This window comes from Aplidium turbinatum, chromosome 8 (assembly GCF_918807975.1).
Source record: "Aplidium turbinatum chromosome 8, kaAplTurb1.1, whole genome shotgun sequence".
In the NCBI taxonomy this organism is placed as follows: domain Eukaryota; kingdom Metazoa; phylum Chordata; class Ascidiacea; order Aplousobranchia; family Polyclinidae; genus Aplidium; species Aplidium turbinatum.
Genome location: NC_137479.1, coordinates 13,365,578 through 13,383,317, shown reverse-complemented (window position 1 = coordinate 13,383,317; position 17,740 = coordinate 13,365,578). Strand labels below are relative to the sequence as shown.

At 36.4% G+C, this 17,740-nt stretch overlaps 1 protein-coding gene and 1 non-coding gene across 3 annotated transcripts in view; both read left to right on the top strand.

Moving 5' to 3' along the window:
- Positions 1–1,356: 1,356 nt before the first annotated feature.
- LOC145775899 (organic cation/carnitine transporter 2-like) overlaps positions 1,357–17,740 on the top strand; it is a 38,360-nt gene continuing 21,976 nt past the window's right edge. For both annotated transcript variants that reach the window (XM_082587295.1, XM_082587296.1), the window contains exons 1-3: positions 1,357–1,451; positions 12,181–12,281; positions 16,974–17,082. In XM_082587295.1, coding sequence (XP_082443421.1) covers positions 12,267–12,281; positions 16,974–17,082 — 124 coding nt within the window. In that variant the 5' untranslated portion in view covers positions 1,357–1,451; positions 12,181–12,266. The remainder of the gene's footprint in view (positions 1,452–12,180; positions 12,282–16,973; positions 17,083–17,740) is intronic.
- Positions 8,199–8,271, top strand: Trnak-uuu (transfer RNA lysine (anticodon UUU)). Its single transcript has one exon. It is a non-coding gene; the product is annotated as a tRNA-Lys (tRNA).

The window sequence follows — 17,740 nt, the reverse complement described above, 5'->3', positions numbered from 1 at the left end:
AAATTTAAAAACAAGAGTCGTTATTTTAATATTATGACAGGACAAGTTTGAGGTTTAGGTACCTATAACAAAATGAGAACGAATGATATTCTAAGTATAGCAGTGCAGTAAATCCGGCTGGCTAGTTTAAAAACCTGTGCTGCAAAGGCTGATAATGTATTGTAGATAGAAATGACGTAGGCTAATGATTAAATGATGTTTGATATAATGATGTAAATGGTTAAATCAATGATTAGTAGGCTAATAAGCGAAACGTTTTAACAACTTTGATCAACAGGGAGTATTTTAATGAAACGTCAAAACACGAGCAAGAACTCCTTGTTTGATCTCAGGAAATTCTAGTTTTATATCCGCTAACGAAGCCTTGTATTTGTAATTGACATTGTTGCAAAAGCCACCATCAAACTACTTGCTGTGCTCACTAGTGTTTCACTATCCAAAAGTTTGGAATCTGACCATCAAAACTACGACAATTACTTACTCTTTTCATACTCACCGGTAATAAGATCAGCTGCAGCAAGTGAACTTCGAACAAAATCCATCTTATTGACTTTTCCGCTTCTTTTTCTTTGAAACCCAACCATCAAAACCAATGAATTTCCGATGAGAATTGCTAATCCCAAACAAATAACTACGAATAGAAATATTGAAGCTCTTGCAACTCCACATTCGCTGCATGAAAGTATCGATGAGTTTGCCGGACAAGCATCAAAATCTGTTTCTTTACAAAATCCAGGAAGTCCACAGATTTTCGTAATAAGTTCTGAGGTTCCGTTGGCATAAGTTCGGTTGTACAAAGCGCGGTCCGGCAAGAATTTTGGAGTAAAAATATTTGTATCAGAATGTGAAGTCGTCATATTAACCACATATATCATAAAAAGTCTTCTGAACCTGTATTGTATATAACTTACAAAGCATACGTTAGTTTTAATTTGTTGTTAATTTGTCAAACACGTCCAAGCACCTTTTGCTTCTTGAAATTAGCAATACATTAACTCAACAAACTAACAGTTTTTCATCACAAGAGACAAAATCTTTCATGTTTTACATGTAAATCAGCGTGGTCCAACTGCAGGCCCGCAGACCAAACTTGGCCCACGAGCTCCGTTTTTTTTTGGCCCGCGAACTGATAGTCAGCTTTGCTTTAATCTAGCAATATCACTTCAATGTTAGTGTAATGACAAAAAAACTTTGTGAATGATCCTTTGTGATGCATAACAATTGGCCTACCACTTTGTTCAAAAACTTTTCCCATGGGCGTGAGAGTTAGTACACAGCCCCTAGAGCTTCAACTCCAATTATGTGAACTTCAGAACAATCCGTTTTTGCTGTCAAAGAAAATCCCGCAAGCTTTTGGAAGTGTCAAAGGAGAAGTTTCCTCTTTTAAAAGATGCTGTTCTGAACCTGTAGGCCACTCGATGTTTGGAAGTAGCCTACATACATTTGCGAATGCACGTTTTCGGCAATGAACAATATTAAAACCAAAAATGGAAATCAACTTGGAAACGAGGCTCTTTACGCTTGCGTTCGCATGGCCACAACTTCGATTCTCGTGGATACCAACGTTATTGTCTAAAATTAAAATGTAACGTTGATAAAGTTAAAGATAATCCCTCTTTTAGGGTGAAACAAGCTGTAGAGGTTTTAGAGAGTAGTAACTATATGCCATAGGCTATGTATAATTTGCCAGCAATAAGCCTAGAAATCGCAATTTAAAAACATCGGCCGCAAGATAAAAAAAAAATGTTTTTGGATCTCGATGAAAAGAAGTTGGACCACGCTGCTTTAAATCAAAAATTTCAGTCCAGCTAAACTTTCTCTCACTGTTGCTCTTTTCATCCCAACATGTAGGCTACTAACTTTTGATAACCTGTGAAATGACATCTAATCTTCTTGTCACTTTAGGTAAACTACCTTTGAAATTTTTGACTTTGGCTAACTGACAAGTTTTGTGATTTTCACAGCCTAGCTAAACCATCTGGCAGTCTGAAACTCTTTTGAAAGTAAAAGCAAGCATGATAATTTAAGCCAGGCGCAAATATTTTGGCAATCAGTTTAACGTCAAAGTGTTGATCATTGAAATAGAAATCATTATCATTAATTTATTTGTTTCTACTTGTATAGTTAATTTTAACATTTTCTGATCCATCATTTAAGCCTAATTTGACGATAACAAATATTTAAAATTGCAAACTGAAAAACGTACATCATCTAACAGCTTGTAGGCTACCACGCAATACTGTTCGATTGTCTTGTAATAACCTGTTTAGGAATTTTTCTTGAGGAAATGACGTAAAATTTATCCTCTTAACAGGTCAAGTCACGCAACCAAAAAGAATGAAAATTTTTATTTTTATTCATTATCTACTTATTTAGAGCTAGTATTTTTTTTATTATTAAAAATGCATGGAGAATCAGCAGAGCCCTATTTATGGCACATGCATTTCGCATCATTAGTGCCTTATTCAAATAGAATCAGGTTAGTCAATCAAGTCAGTCAGCTCAGCCTTCCTAGTCAGGAGATCCCCTATCGAAACTCAATAAATGTATTTAGGGCTAGGTTTACGCTCTATATGCATATCAGTTTTCATTCTTTATTTTTGTAAAAAGGAGGCCTACTATTCCTAATTATTGTTGGTGACTTCTGGTTAGTCTCAAGTTTGCGCAATATTGTAAAATATCCTTCCATGTAAGTTTTCACTTTGCCTTCGGATTGTTACGTATTTCGGTTTGTTACGTATTTCGGTTTGTTACGTATTTCGGATTGTTACGTATTTCGGTTTGTTACGTATTTCGGTTTGTTACGTATTTCGGTTTGTTCAACAAAATTTTCTATCTTAACTAGTAATTTTACCGAACGATATTTGTGTTTTTGCTTTCAACTTTGCGAAAAGCATGGGCTTCGTTAGAGGGGGTCGTGAGGGTGATTACCCCCACCAATCGGAGTGGGAGGGTTAACTAATGCAAAATTACCTCCCACTAATGTAGAGATAAAAATTTAATTTTTAATATTTTTTTTACTTTTGTGTTTTATTTTTATGTTTTTATTTTGTTGCACAACGTTTGAGGTTTTTGCTTGGAAACTCCGACTCGCAAGGCAACGCCAAACTACGTATCCTGTCAAAAATATACGCATCACAATGCGCTATGTGTGACGTCATAGTTTCTCACTGCTACAAACCGTTTAATTTTGCTTTTACCACTCACGAACGAAACCCACTAAATAGTTGCACTGTTTCAATGTCTTTATATTTTCGGTTGTTGTGAAAGTTAATGCATGCTAGCTTTTATTTTATTTTTTTCTGAATTGAGTGTAGGCCTAGAGTAGACCCTATAGAAATAGATGCTGAAACTTTTTTTTTCACTGCGGATGTTATGGTACAGGTTATCGTGTTGTATTCAGGCAATTGTAAATTATGTTATAGAAAGCTTTGACCTCAGCGCTTTTGAACTTTTAAATCAAACCATTTAGCGTCTGAAGGGCAAAACTGGAGGACTTGAGCCAAGGAAGAATACAGAGAGGAATTTTTACGTATGTCCCTTCTTCCAGCCAAAATTGTCTAAAAACCTCACAAAAAATGTGGCAAATGTTAAAAAGCTTTTGTTCGCGAGTTTAGATTCGTGTTTTTTGCTTTCAACTTTGCGAAAAGTGATTACTTCTATTGATATCAATTTTTATCTGTATATGAATGGCCTGAATCAGGTAAAATAAAATAACTTTCTATTACATTACATCGTATTAATAGTAAAACACAAAATACACGAGTTATTGCATCAGACTAAAATATCTGACTTTCTGAGAAAAAAGAGTTTTGCAGCATTGCACAGGACTCAGCTTATTTTTCATCAGCTAGTAGCTATCAAAATTAAATATGTATAACTATTAACTAGTATAGTATAGATGTGCCCGGTAGCTATCTATATTCTATACCAGGGGTCACCAACCTTTTTTGTATGCCGGCCACTTTGGCACTAAGGAGAGCTGTGGCGGGCCGCACTAATAACATTTTAAGTAATAAAATTGACTCTTATGCCAGAAAAAAACGCATTTCGTATCCAGCGTAATATGTTGTTAATATTTGTCTTAGAATACCACAGCAACAAAATTAGTCGAACAACGCTACCGCCAGGCCAAGCTCCTTTAACAACACTTTTGACTTAAAGAAGTGCCTAATAAACGAGGCCACTTGTTTTGTGCACTCATAGCGAGGCGAGCGGTTTCATCAGAATATTCATCGCCAAGCAAGAGTGGTGTTGTCACTTCGCTTCACAAAAGATATCTTGCAATTAACCGTTTCAGTAAACAAGGAAATGTTTGACACATCGCAATACAGGCAACAATAGTGACCTGCAAACATATCAGCGAAAAATAGACTCCAATAACAGGAAGAAAGAAACTAGGCACCATGAAACAAACGCTTGAGGAAATCACCGAAAAAACGTTTCCATCCTAACTCATGAACAGTGTTCCCTCAAAAAAAGCAATGAGTTGGTTTTTCATCCTTTTTGTGAGAGTCTATAAAACCGTCTTTCTTTGATTATAGACAACTGTCACTTACGGTGCTTATCAGCATGGCAAGAATTGTTGATTAACAACATTTTGCAGTAGGCTATAGCCTACTATAAGCTAAATATTTTTATAATACAACCAGAAAAAGTCTTTAAATTTATATATAATATTTTGCCAATTTATTATAAATTGAGTTGGCACACTGACCTATTTTGCCAACAAAAACTTGCATAAAGGGAACACTGCTCGTGAAACACAATAACGGTGAAACGCACACTAGTGTTTATATGACATTAACAAACTTAAATTAAGCAACCTTATGCTCACAGTGTGGCTGGACATCGCATTGGAATAACTTTAAGCGACCCCCACCTAGAACTACAATCTGATTGGTCGTTCGGTGGAATCGTATACAAAGCGAAAATATGCTTCCTAGAAAGTGTTTTTTGCCTTCATGCTCTTTAACTCTTCAAGAAAAGTATTTTTGGTTATATTTGTACGTTGATACCTTCCGCGGGCAGCACATAACAGCGTGGCGGACCGCCAGTTGGTGACCCCTGTTCTATACCTTTGATGCAAAGTAATTTGCTCGTTTAGGTTTTGATTGCTTTGTTAATAACTTACAGCATGCGCTTTCGGAAAGAGATTGCAAATTGGTGTGGCCTACATGTTTGCGCCATAATTGATGAAATTTTACGACTTTACATGTCTTATTAGTTAGATTGTTAGAACAATAAAATTATTTTTTGTTTTTCTTTGGGTTCAAACATTCTTCAACAAACCGCTTAGCATCTTAAAGCTTCTAAAAACTTAATTGAGTTATATAGTGACTAGAGTTGGATCAATTACAACTGTAATCAAGGTAATTAGTTATACATTTTCACAGGGGCGCCGGAAGCGGGGGGGGGGGGGGGCAGGGGGGCGAATGCCCCCCTGCCCTCAATTTTTGTGTGGATGGGGCGCAGTGGTGCCTTTTTAAGGTGATGTAAGCTACTGCACATTTTGCAAAACGATATAACAATTTCAGCTATTAGCGTTTAGCCTAATTATAATCTTTCATTTCTGTCTCACAATAATATTCACGACACAAAAATTCTATATCACAGTAGGTAATTAGCCTACACCAGGGATGTCCAACCTGCGGCCCACCTGAGATTTTTGTGCGGCCCGCTAGTCATTTTCACTCCGAGTAGTAGCCTATTTTAAACTTCATGGAGAAAAAGAAACAAAATGTGAACTTCGTAGAAAATGAAGAATGGTTCAATGATTTTTCTTTCTTTGTTGACATCACAAAAGTTCTAGCTGAGCTCAATTTGCTTTTACAAGAAAAAGGTCAGTTGTGTAGTTCAATGTTCGAGTGAATAAGTAGCTTCACCAGGAAATTAAAACTTTTCATAGCACAACTGAAAGCTGGCGAAATTGTACATTTTCGTAGTCTATCTGAAAGAGCTCCAGACTGGTCTGTAAACTATGAAAAGTATGCTAAGTTATGTGAAGATTTGCTTGAAGAATTAACAGTCAGATTTTCTGACTTCAAAAAGATTGAAATAGAATTAAAATTATTCAGTGACCCATTTTCATTTCAGTGTGATAAAGCCCCACCCGAATTCCAACTTGAATTGCGAAGTCGAGAAAGTTTGAAAACTTTCCACAGAGAACACACTCTTCCTTTATTTTATGACGAATTAGGCTACATTCATGTAGGCCTAATGAATTTATTAAATTAGTTAACTTGTCCAGAAAATTATTGTTCATGTGAGACAGCACATATTGTTGCGAACAGTTATTTTTATCCATTAAAAACATCAAAACTGCAGAAAGAAACAGATTGACCGACAAGCACTTAGCTAACATCCTTAGAATCAAGACAACGTCCTTTAATGCAAATGTTGATAACCTCTTAGCTGGAAAACAATGTCAAAAATCTCATTGACTTTGTATTGTAGAAATAAATTTTTGTTTCTTTCTATGTGTGTATTATTTATTCCTATTTTCAAAAATGAAATTAATGTTTTTTAATTGTTTCTTTATGTACCTATTTTTCTTGAAATTTAATAGGTCCTGCGGCCCATTGATTTATTTCAAGTGACAATGTGGCCCACTATAATAAAAGGTTGGACATCTACACCATCATCATAGCCTACACCTAGGCCTGGATTAACCATTGTGCTAGGGTGTGCTAAAGCACAGGGGCCCCGCAGACAGAGGGCCCCACTTTTCCTAAAAATTAAATAAATAAAATAAAATCACAAATTTTTCTTGAAAACATTTTTCAAGAAAAAAAATTAAGAAAAGTGGGGCTCCTGTCTAAAAAAAGTAACACATTTATCAATATATCTCCTCCTTCACGTGAAATAAAAATATGGTTCTTGTATTTTTCTTTAAGACTTTGCAGCAAAAAAAAGTCGTTCGACTGAATTTCATGTTAGTTTTCTAAATCCTATTGGTAGTTAGTAGTGAATGAAAGAGCAGTTTAGAATAGAAATTCAGAATAACCTTTCATTGCAATTTGCAGTGTAGTGTGCAGTACTAACAGTGGTCCCTTGCTACAATGTTTTTCCTTGCACGGTTTCGTTGATTTAATGTGTGTGATTTTGCATCCGTTATAACGTAAACATTGTTGGCTTAATTTGCACATGCTTTTTTAATCATCGATCACGTGCTATTTCAAAGTTATCTAACTTACCTAAGCAACGCTCGGTTTCCTCTGCAAGCGAAACCAGCTCACTTCCATTACGCTCCATGTCCATTACGCTCCACGTAAGCTGGTAAGGGCCCCCATAAAATTCATTAGCACAGGGGCCCCATTTGACCTTAATCCGGGCCTGCCTACACCATCATAACATAGGACCATTGATTTATTTCAAGTGACAATGCGGCCCACTATAATAAAATGTTGGACATCCCTGGCCTACACCATCATAACATAGCCTGATGCAGTCCCGTGCCATTGTTCTTTGTATGCCGGACACTTGTATCATTACTCGATGATGAGCTGATAGATTAGCATTATTGCTATATCTTATCTTAAAACTAAAAAAAAAGGCCTTTCAGCAACAAAAGTGCCCTTTTTTCATAATCCTGCCCCCCCCAGTCAAAAACCGTTCCGGCGCCTCTGCATTTTCATTTGATTTTAATTACAATTATTGTAATTGAGACTTTTATTGTTGTGTATTTATAATTTCAAAAAAATTTGGTCCAAAATACATTTATAGGCTATTTGGTAAGTTGCACGCATGATATCAGTACATTTGTTCAGCCGCTAGTTGGGATTTAAAAGGGACTTCCACGTTGCAATCTAATCCTTATCAAATGCGATTCTACTTGTCTTTGATAAAATCAAACTGTAAAAAGTCATCGATAAGCATCAACATTGACACATTTATTTTTTTAATTGAAACGTGTAATTAATTACATTATAAGTAATTGTGATTTGAAAATTTCCGAACAAAGTAATTGTCTTCTTCTCTCGTGTTGTCGCTATATGTCAGGGCATCCGTTGGTTAGCCACTGCCTGGTGTCGTCATCGATGGAAACTAAGTAATTGTAATGTAATTACACATTTCGGTGACGTGATCACCACATTTCGGTGACGTGATCTGATAGTAACTTATGAAATTATGCAATGAACTTCTCAAGAACCTACAATTTTGAGGTGCATTGAGACATGCAATTGCTTTATTTCACAGCCCGGTTAGCTCAGTCGGTAGAGCGTTGGACTTTTCATCCAACGGTCAAGGGTTCAAGTCCCTTATCGGGCGTTAAAATTTTCTCAGAAACCAGAAAATTCATGTAAACGAATTTTTGTGTCCGTTCAAATGGCAAACTTCCTGTGATGCAATCCATGATTTCAAAGTTTAATGTTAGAGTGTTGACTCTTGAAGTGGCTTTCTAGTTGCCAGATCTCAAATACAAAAGTTGGGTGAGGCACTAACAACCTTCGTCTGTAGGCTGCTATTGCATCGACCAAGAGTCTTGCTCATGCTGTAATGACCAGTTTGTTTCCATTATTGACAATCACAACGAAAAACAGTAGTAAAGGTCTAGAAAAAAGCGGACCGCATAAGCGTTTTCAAACTTTTAACTGGAAACACTTCAATGTTTACATGTTTATGAAAACAGTACTTTATAGCTATCACAATATCAGAGGTGTGGCCTACAGGAACAGAATACGAATCGGATCCGGACCCGGATCTTACTGTTTTTTAACGGATTTGATTCGAATCTGGATTTCGTTTTTTTTTTTTTATAGAATCCGAATCCGAATCGAATCTGGATCTAAATTTGCATGACTTTTTTATTTTGAACACAAACCGTAAATTTTGAATATGATCCTTGCAAAGTTTCTAAGTCTGTAGAAAGTTTTGAACCGTGGTGTTTATGTGTGTTACTGCATAAAGCGAAGGCAGACCTAGGGCAGGCTGTCACAAGCCTGATTGTGGAGCTGCACGACCAAGGATCCGAAAAAAAAAAACAGGGAAAAGAAGCGCAAGAACCCCACCACGAGCGATGGTGGCTTTACCATCGTGGGCCGCGGAGGGAAATGCAACTCCAAAACCCCCGTGCAAAGCAGCCTTTCTTCAGCTGCTGAGAAGTTGGAAAACCTCCTTTCCAACACACTGAAGTCCAAGACATCGACTCCAAACGAGCTCTCAAACAAGCGGAGATCGGTTTCTCAGCCAGTATTTTCCATGGCGACGACTCCAAAAGACCACAATGCTTTCCACGCCAGCTCCAAGGATGCGCCGGTCTCAGTTGACAGACCACCTGTCAACTGACTCGTCCGATTCTTCGAGATAGTCTCTGCGGGCTAGACTGCCCGAGACCTCTCCTCACCATCAACATGCTTTCAGTTTGGTGGATCTCACGAACTCAGACGACGGCCCCTCCGTCCAGACGGCCTAGTCCATCCTTCAAACTTTAATCTTTTTTTCTCTATCATTAATCATGTTCGCAGGTACGGAGAGTGACAATTCGAACGTCAGACTGGGCAACCTCAAAATGCTCAATGAACATCAACAGAATATTCAAAAAAATTGCGAGATGTCAAAAAGTTCTTCACACCTCACAGACTCTCTGTACTAGCCATACAGGAAACACACAGAACCCCCACCGATCGACTCGAGACGTGGGCACAACATGACAACTACATAACATATGAAACATCGAATCTGACAGAACCCCTTCTATGCAGGTAAGATATTCGTAGTGAAAAAAGACATACACGACAGATCCGAGATTACACACCACACCATATTACAAAACCGAATACATCATCTCAACACCAAAAGTGGCAACACAAACATAAACATCTGCAACGTATACTTTCCGCAGAGCAGCAGGGAGAGAAATTCCTGTATAGAACTGCTCTCTGAGGCTATTCTGGAATATAAACATCACCATGTGGTCTTACTCTGTGATTTTAACGTGATCCTCGATCCGTTGGACATGACTAAGACGCAATATTTCTCCACTAGACTGGATAGAACAGCACTTACAACACTCATACGTCATAACCAATTAACAGACATATTCAGACAAGAATATCCATACAAAAACTGTTCACGTTCACAAACCACAACAGTAAGACCAGGATAAACAGAATACACATAAATGCACATGCACTTGAAAATTATCAGAACAATTATAAAAACATGAATACTTCACATCAGCAGACCACTGCGCATTACCGATATAATTCATCTTCAATATCAACAACACATTAAATAGGGTGAATATTCATGCAAAATCAATAACAGCATATGAGAATATCCACACATCATAACAGAGCTTGAAGCTTCTTCGGAAATCTGGACTATTTGCGTGCCAAAATTGACGAAGACACAGCTGAACAAGCGGAGCGGCTGATAACAAAGTAAAAACCGCCGTTGACTCTGTGAACAAAGATTCTGCATCCGGATCCGATGGTCTCGGCGCACTATTTTACCAAAAGTGCTGGCACTTCCTGAAAGAAGACATTTTGGAAATGCTTACAAATTGCTATTTGAGGAAAACAATGACCCTCCATGAGAGAAGCAAAAGCGAAATCTTTAAAAAAAGATAAAAAAGAAAAGCTCAACAACTGGAGACCGATCTCTCTCCTCAACACAGACTACAAGATTTTGAGTAAAATCCTTTCCAACAGACTCACACCCATGATCACAAATCTGATTTGACCAAATCAGAAGTGTGGATTGCCAAACCGCAGAATAGAACACGTCACAATGAACATATAAGCAGCCCTGGAAGCATCTTAAACACAACACAGGGACTTGTATACCATGATACAGTAACTGACTTCGAAAAAGCCTTCGATAGAGTAAGGCACTCTTTTCTCCATGGAATTCTGAAGAAACTCGGCGTGAAACCAATAATGATGAATTACATGTCTTTGGTTAACAACAGAACAAAAAGCAAGATAGAAATAAATGGAGCCTTAACCAAACGAATCAACGTCAAAAAGGGCATTCGACAGGGATGCCCTCTCAGCATGCTCTACTTTATAATCTCTGCTGATGTGCTCACCCTTCGCATAGAAAAAAACAACTTATCAACGGTTTTCGCTTTTCCAAGCTGACAATCAAAATACAACAATATGCGGACGACACCACATTCATAACAAGGGACATTCCATCTCTCAAAAAAAAATTAACAAAGAACTAGCCTTGTACCAGACCATGTACCAGACCCCTCTCCCTGTTACCTCAGTTGATGGAAAGTTTGACTTTTAATTCAACGATCAACGTTTCGTCCCGAATCGGGGGCGGAGTTTTTGCTCAATGAGAAGCAAATCTATTCTCGAAAACCTTTGCGACCTTTGATATGACAGACTTATTTCAATGATATCTTTAATTTCAACGTTTAAAGTTCTTTAGTGGTGAATCATCTGCCTCTATAGTTTCATATGCAAAATAACCGAAAAAACTTTCAGCATGCTGACCAAAGAAATGCAATTTGCGACAGGATCATTGCCGTTCTGCAGGCAATTCGCAATATCAAATCAGTTGCACTATGCCCCCTCTGTAGTCGGCCATGGTAGCACCTTTTTTCAAATAAAGTTGTAGAATTTACTTGTTTATGACAAAACGTATAATGTGCCTTAAATATCTTCTCTTTTTTTTAATTACCTATAGGCTACCAGCAAATCCTATCACTGATAAAAAAAAAATTATGAGTCAATGCATGGCTAACATCTGTCATGAAGAAAAGAAACTATAGGTATTAAATGTAACGATATGACAGTGTACACTTACGTAAAGTATCGAAACTGACATCTCTTGTCGTTCTTTGTAAACCTTTTCGCCGTCATCACAGTGTGTAACCACTTGACTGTACACGTCGATTGTTTGCCATGTGTACATAACGACCTTGCGCAAAATCGTGCAGTTTGCAAAGAAACTGGTGGCAAACGCATATCAGCGTTTTGAAGAACGAATTAAGAAAGTAGTTCCAATAGCATTGGAAAGTTGGCATTTTCAACGTTTGTCTGCTTTGCTGCTGCTTGAACTGAGTGTACAATAAACTGCTCTAAGCAGCTGAATGTTGTCTGTACGGACTGCTACGCAAAATGCAGAACACTATAAAAAATAAGAAGCACAGTCAAAGCTATGAGAACAGCGTATACAAATTTGGACGCTATCAAAAGAAACTTGCTGTTATACTTTTTTTAGCGACGATACCCAACTCGTTTTGTGGTCTTCAATTTTTGTGCATTCATTATACACCGAACTTTCTGTGTGAACATGTTGATCGATCAATGGACTCAAAATCGGTAAGTCATAACAAAGCAAAGTTTTATTTATTTGTTGTAAAGATGTAGCGTAGGTGAAGTAGTTACGGTACATTTTGCATTTGGAGGCTTTTCATGCGAATTGTACTCATAAGAGATCCTTTTTACATACGTTGTAGTTTGATATTTTTACAACAAATGCTAAAATATTGATTGAAGATTAGGGTGGCTCGTTTTTGAACTGTTTTTTAATTTTTTAGGGGTAGTGGGGAAATGGTGCCAATGAGTGAGAAAACGCTCATGACAAAATTTGAAATTTGTAACAAATTGTCTTCAGCCTCCTCATGGGGCTCAAAAATCGAAAAATGGGGTCAAAAACGCAGTTTTTACAAAAATATTTTTAGTTTGGGTAGATACAATATTGTTTAGATATAAAAACAGAGAGAGACTGTTCACCAGGCATTTGATAATAAAAGTAATTTGCGTTCTTCTGGTGACTATTTACTAGGTTACCTCCTGTTACATCTTGCGTGTTTTAATTCTGATTATTGCTGCTTTACTTTATTCATTTTATCAGTATGTTTTTGTGTTGTGCCATCGTTGCTGAACAGGTTGTGTTAATCTGTTTTAGCCACCTTGATAAAGTCAGTCGTGCTGACTGACGAAACGTCGGAAATACAAAAGCTAGTTATTATTTTTAACATCAGGAGTTAACCTAGTAAATAGTCACCAGAAGAACGCAAATTACTTTTATTATTGTTTAGATATATCTAATTAACCTAAGCAAAAAAAATGGATTTATTTAACTATTCCTTCAGCTTCCTCACAGCTTCTGAAAATTTCCATTTTGCTGAAAGTTTTGCATTTTTGTGGGTGGTTACATAATACATAATTGCGTTAGACACTCTTTACCAAGTATAAAACGTCATTGCATTTCTCTTTATAGACCTGCCCTGAGCTGTTGCGTCATTTTTTAATGAAATTGGTTTAATTTGGCAGGAAAAAGTGACGTCTTTTATTTGAATTTACGTCACTGACGAAGTTTGTGGTTATGCAACCACAAACAAAATTGCAAAATTGCAAATTAGCAAAAATGCAAAATTTTCAGCAAAATGGAAATTTTAAGAAGCTGTGAGGAAGCTGAAGGAATAATTCAAATGACTCCAATTTTTTTCTTAGGTTAATTAGATATATCTAAACAATATTGTATCTACCCAAACTAAAAATATTTTTGGAAAAATTGCGTTTTTGACACCATTTTTCGATTTATGGGCCCCATGAGGAGGCTGAAGACAACTTGTTACAAATCTCAAATTTTGTTATGGGTGTTTTCTCACTCATTGGCACCATTTCCTCACTACCCCGAGAGAATTGAAAAAAAAAAAAAAAACAGTTCAAAAACGAGCCACCCTATTGAGGATATATTTAATTTCGGACTGCAAAGGCTTCTTTCAAATTCAAATTCATATTCTTTTTATTTGGTTTACACTCCAGCACGTTTGCATCAATTATTATTTAGATACATAAATAAATACATTGACTGTGGTGCTTGTACTAGGATGACATCGAAAGATGACAGGGTCTACGAAGTCATGACTGCAGCTACCACCCTCATATCAAAAAAATCAAATAATGTTCATGAACATGAACATGAACATGAACATGAACATGAACATGAACATGAACATGAACATGAACATGAACATGAACATGAACATGAACATGAACATGATTCATGAACATGAACAAACAATAACTTTACAACTACAGCTTAAAGCAGTGGTTCTTAACCTTTACTAACCTGCCGAACCCTTACGCTAATCTGCAAGGTTTTATTGACCCCAAATTTTTGCCGAATCACAAAAACAAAAATCTACCACATTTAGTAGTAATACATTACTGTATTAACAAGACTTCTGTTGCTGTTTTTCTGTGACCAATAGTGAGATTCGAGGCTTTGTCTCGGAAACAGTAATTCTCATGTCACTTTTGTATGCAAGCCGGTTTCGTTTTTCTGTTTTTACACCCACACTAATAAAAAACGCATGCTCTCATAAATAAATGGTTACGAATGGCATGAGAATTTCAAGGGCAAATTTTGTAATAAGAGGATAACTTTCAATTTGTTGGCACCTGTCTTCGAGATTACTTTTATCATTCTTTGTTATTAAATATATTACATTTAAAACGGTGTGGCAGTCATGAGCCTTTCTTTTTTCTAGCATAAGTATCTGTGTCTTAATACAGTGAAGAAAAAAATGTAGGCCTACCGGTGCGATACTGACTGATGGCTGACTACTGAAAACTACCTCCAGTCAATACAAAACTTTAAACAAACCTGCCCACAAAAAAGTACAAATACAGTAAAGTAAGCGTTGGCTAAAAAATTTTCTTCGATTTCCTCACAAAAAAGAATTTCCTTAAAAATTGAAAATAGAACTAACAAGCAGAAAGCAAACGTGAGGAAATTCATGTTTTGAGAAAATCAAGTTTTTCTCACCGATCGTTTTTACAAGGTTACGTAATAATACAGTATATATTTTTGCATTTTGTGTTACATGCAGATGGCACCATTACATCACGTGTCAAACACACAGATGTTTATTAACCATCACGTAAGCCCAGTGTTGGGCGCGATAACTCATTTTTCAGTTAAGCGATAACGATAATCGATAAACGAAAAATGCCTAAAGCGATAACGATAAACGATGAATCAAAAAAAAGTTAAGCGATAACGATAAACGATAAATTATCGCCGATAATGTCCGATAACGATAATTTTTTTTCTTGATTAGCGCTGCCCCATCCCATGCAGCACGAACTGTTTTCATCAACATGACGAAAAATCGAACATAATATACTGTAAAGGGACAAAACTTTTGTAAGTTATGCATGAATAGAATCGCAACAGCGGCAGTAGATTTCGAATCTTCAACCTCTTGATCCAGAATCAAACCACTGAGGTAACCGCCGTGCTTTTAATTATACCTTCAGATACCAGTTGGATGCTTTTATCAATTGAGTTAGGCTGCCGCTTACGTGCAGTAGGCAAAATAATTAAATCAAATGAAAATACCATAAAAAATTCCAAACTTTGTATTTTGCTTTCTGCAGGGCTGTTTACAGCAAAGTCAGCAATAATTGAAAAAATTCCAAAAAACGCCAAATGCTTGAAAATTTATCAGTAATCTTAAGCGTTATTGGTAGTAAAAATGTGCATACACTGTGAAATCCATCAAGCTTGTGAAATTTGATAACGGATTTGCTTAGCGTCTTATATATAGGACGGCTTTTTTCTCAAAAAGTACAAACACAATTAGGAAAAAAATAATTGTGATATGTTTTTTTAGGTCATAATTATGCAACATTTAAATTTTCCGAAATTTTTTTTAAGTAGCCTACATTCACTTTCGGCACAAATGGGTTAACTTTTTAAGTTAAATGGCACTTACGCTTTTGGTTATTGTTTTTGGATTAAAGTTATATCGCCAAGCTCGAAAAAAATCGATCTTACAGTCTATAACCGTTCTTGTGTTGTTATTGTGTGTGAATTTTGTCTTTTAAACTGAGTTTGTGACGTAACCGCACGTCTCAAGGCAAGTTCTTGCAATTTTAGTTAATCTACTCATCTAAAGATTTAATGCACTTAAAACAGTAAGTTTCATGTTTTGACGAGAGAGATTTTATTTTTTTACGACAATTACTAAAAACTAACACTTCCAACGAAAAAAGAAAACACAAGAATAAAATAGTTGATCGTGAGGTGGCGCGAAAGACCATGTTTCCGATGTAAAAGCGGCCTCGTATTGCGACACTTTCACAAACCACTTGCCAATTTCTGTACTTTGCTTCAAAGGAACCGCTTTGCTTCAAAGGAATCTGTACCGCATGTGCGCTTACATTTTAATTGTAAAATTCACTCGCGATTGCCAATTGCAGCAAAACAACAAGAGACTTGTTGCATGCATTTCATTGCATTGCAATTTGCAACTCTAAAAATTATTGTGTTGTCAGGGCCGTCGCTGCAGGGGGCGTGCCCCCTCCCCTGACAACGACCTGTGCATACACACTTCAGGCACTGAAGAAGAACTGGTTTTAATTTCAGTTTCATTAATTAGGTGGCTAGTAAAAATATTACTTTTCATGGTCTTTCCACTTGTGCGTTGATCCGAAATAAAATTTATCGGCGATTAATTATCGGCGATAATCAAATATTGCCTTTGGCGATAACGATAAACGATAACTGAAAAAATAATTGAGCGATAACGATAAGCGATAAAAATTTATCGCCGCTAATTATCGCCGATAAATTATCGCCGATAATGCCCATCACTGCGTAAGCCACAATTAAGTTTCGGCTGGACAATATTTTCCAAAAATATTCGCTGATATACCATTCAGTAAGACGTGTGTTAATGTTTCAGAGGACGTTCGCGCCGAACCCCTGAAACAGCTTCGTCGAACCCCAGGTTAAGAACCACTGGCTTAAAGCTAAGTTTGCGTTGACAAAGCTTAAAACCACTGTACTGCAAATACGCTATAAATGTTTACTGCTGTGCAGTCAGATGTTATTGTGCTGTGGTTTTCTCCAAGATAAAGCATATAAAGTAGTCTATGAAAACCTATTTCATATTTGTGTGGTGGAGTTGATGGTTCAATTTTGAAATGATTTTTTATACTAGAAACAAAAACTTGTATTGTTTCATATTTGTTTCCAACACAGCTTTTTTTCAGACAATTTCTAATCATGTTCAAGCCAGAGAAGAAAACGTTTCAATATATTCACGGAATTCTTCGACGTGGACGTTTACTTCAAGCAAGATGAACACCTGCATAGAATACGGTTATTAGTCAATTAATCACGTTTATACTTCTAAAATGATTTACTGTGTCTATTTTTGGACTTGTTTTTTTAATCAGCTGGTGTATAGGTTTTAAACAATTCGTTCAATTATTATTAACGTAGAGCGTAATTTCAGGTGAATACGTCATAGTTACATAGCTTTGCAAAAGCGATTTTTTTATGAAGTTGTCGCTGCAGTCATGATGCAACAATGTACTTGAATCACTTTTAATCAAAATACTTTAAAATTAATTACTTCGTTTTATCCACTAAGCTGTGCAGACTTTTGAGGCTCATTACAGCATCACAGATGCGTTTATCTCATTTTTATCTGGAAAACCAAGAGAAGAACATTTTCTGTTTAACATGAATGAGTCAAACTTTGCGTTTGAATTTGAAATTTTAGCTGCCATTGATGTACCAATATCTGTGAAGTAATTCTTTAATAAAATAATGAATTCAACAAAATCTATTATATATTTTTTATCATTTATAGTCATAGCTGAAGGAAGCGTTTTATTAATCGAGTTTATTTTCCCTTCTATCGTCTCAGGAATGGTCTTCCATGTTTTCTTGGAGTCACTTTTTGTTTTTTCAAACTTTTTTTGTAATGTTTATTTTTCAATAAGTGCTTTAAATTATTTAGCTTATTGCAACA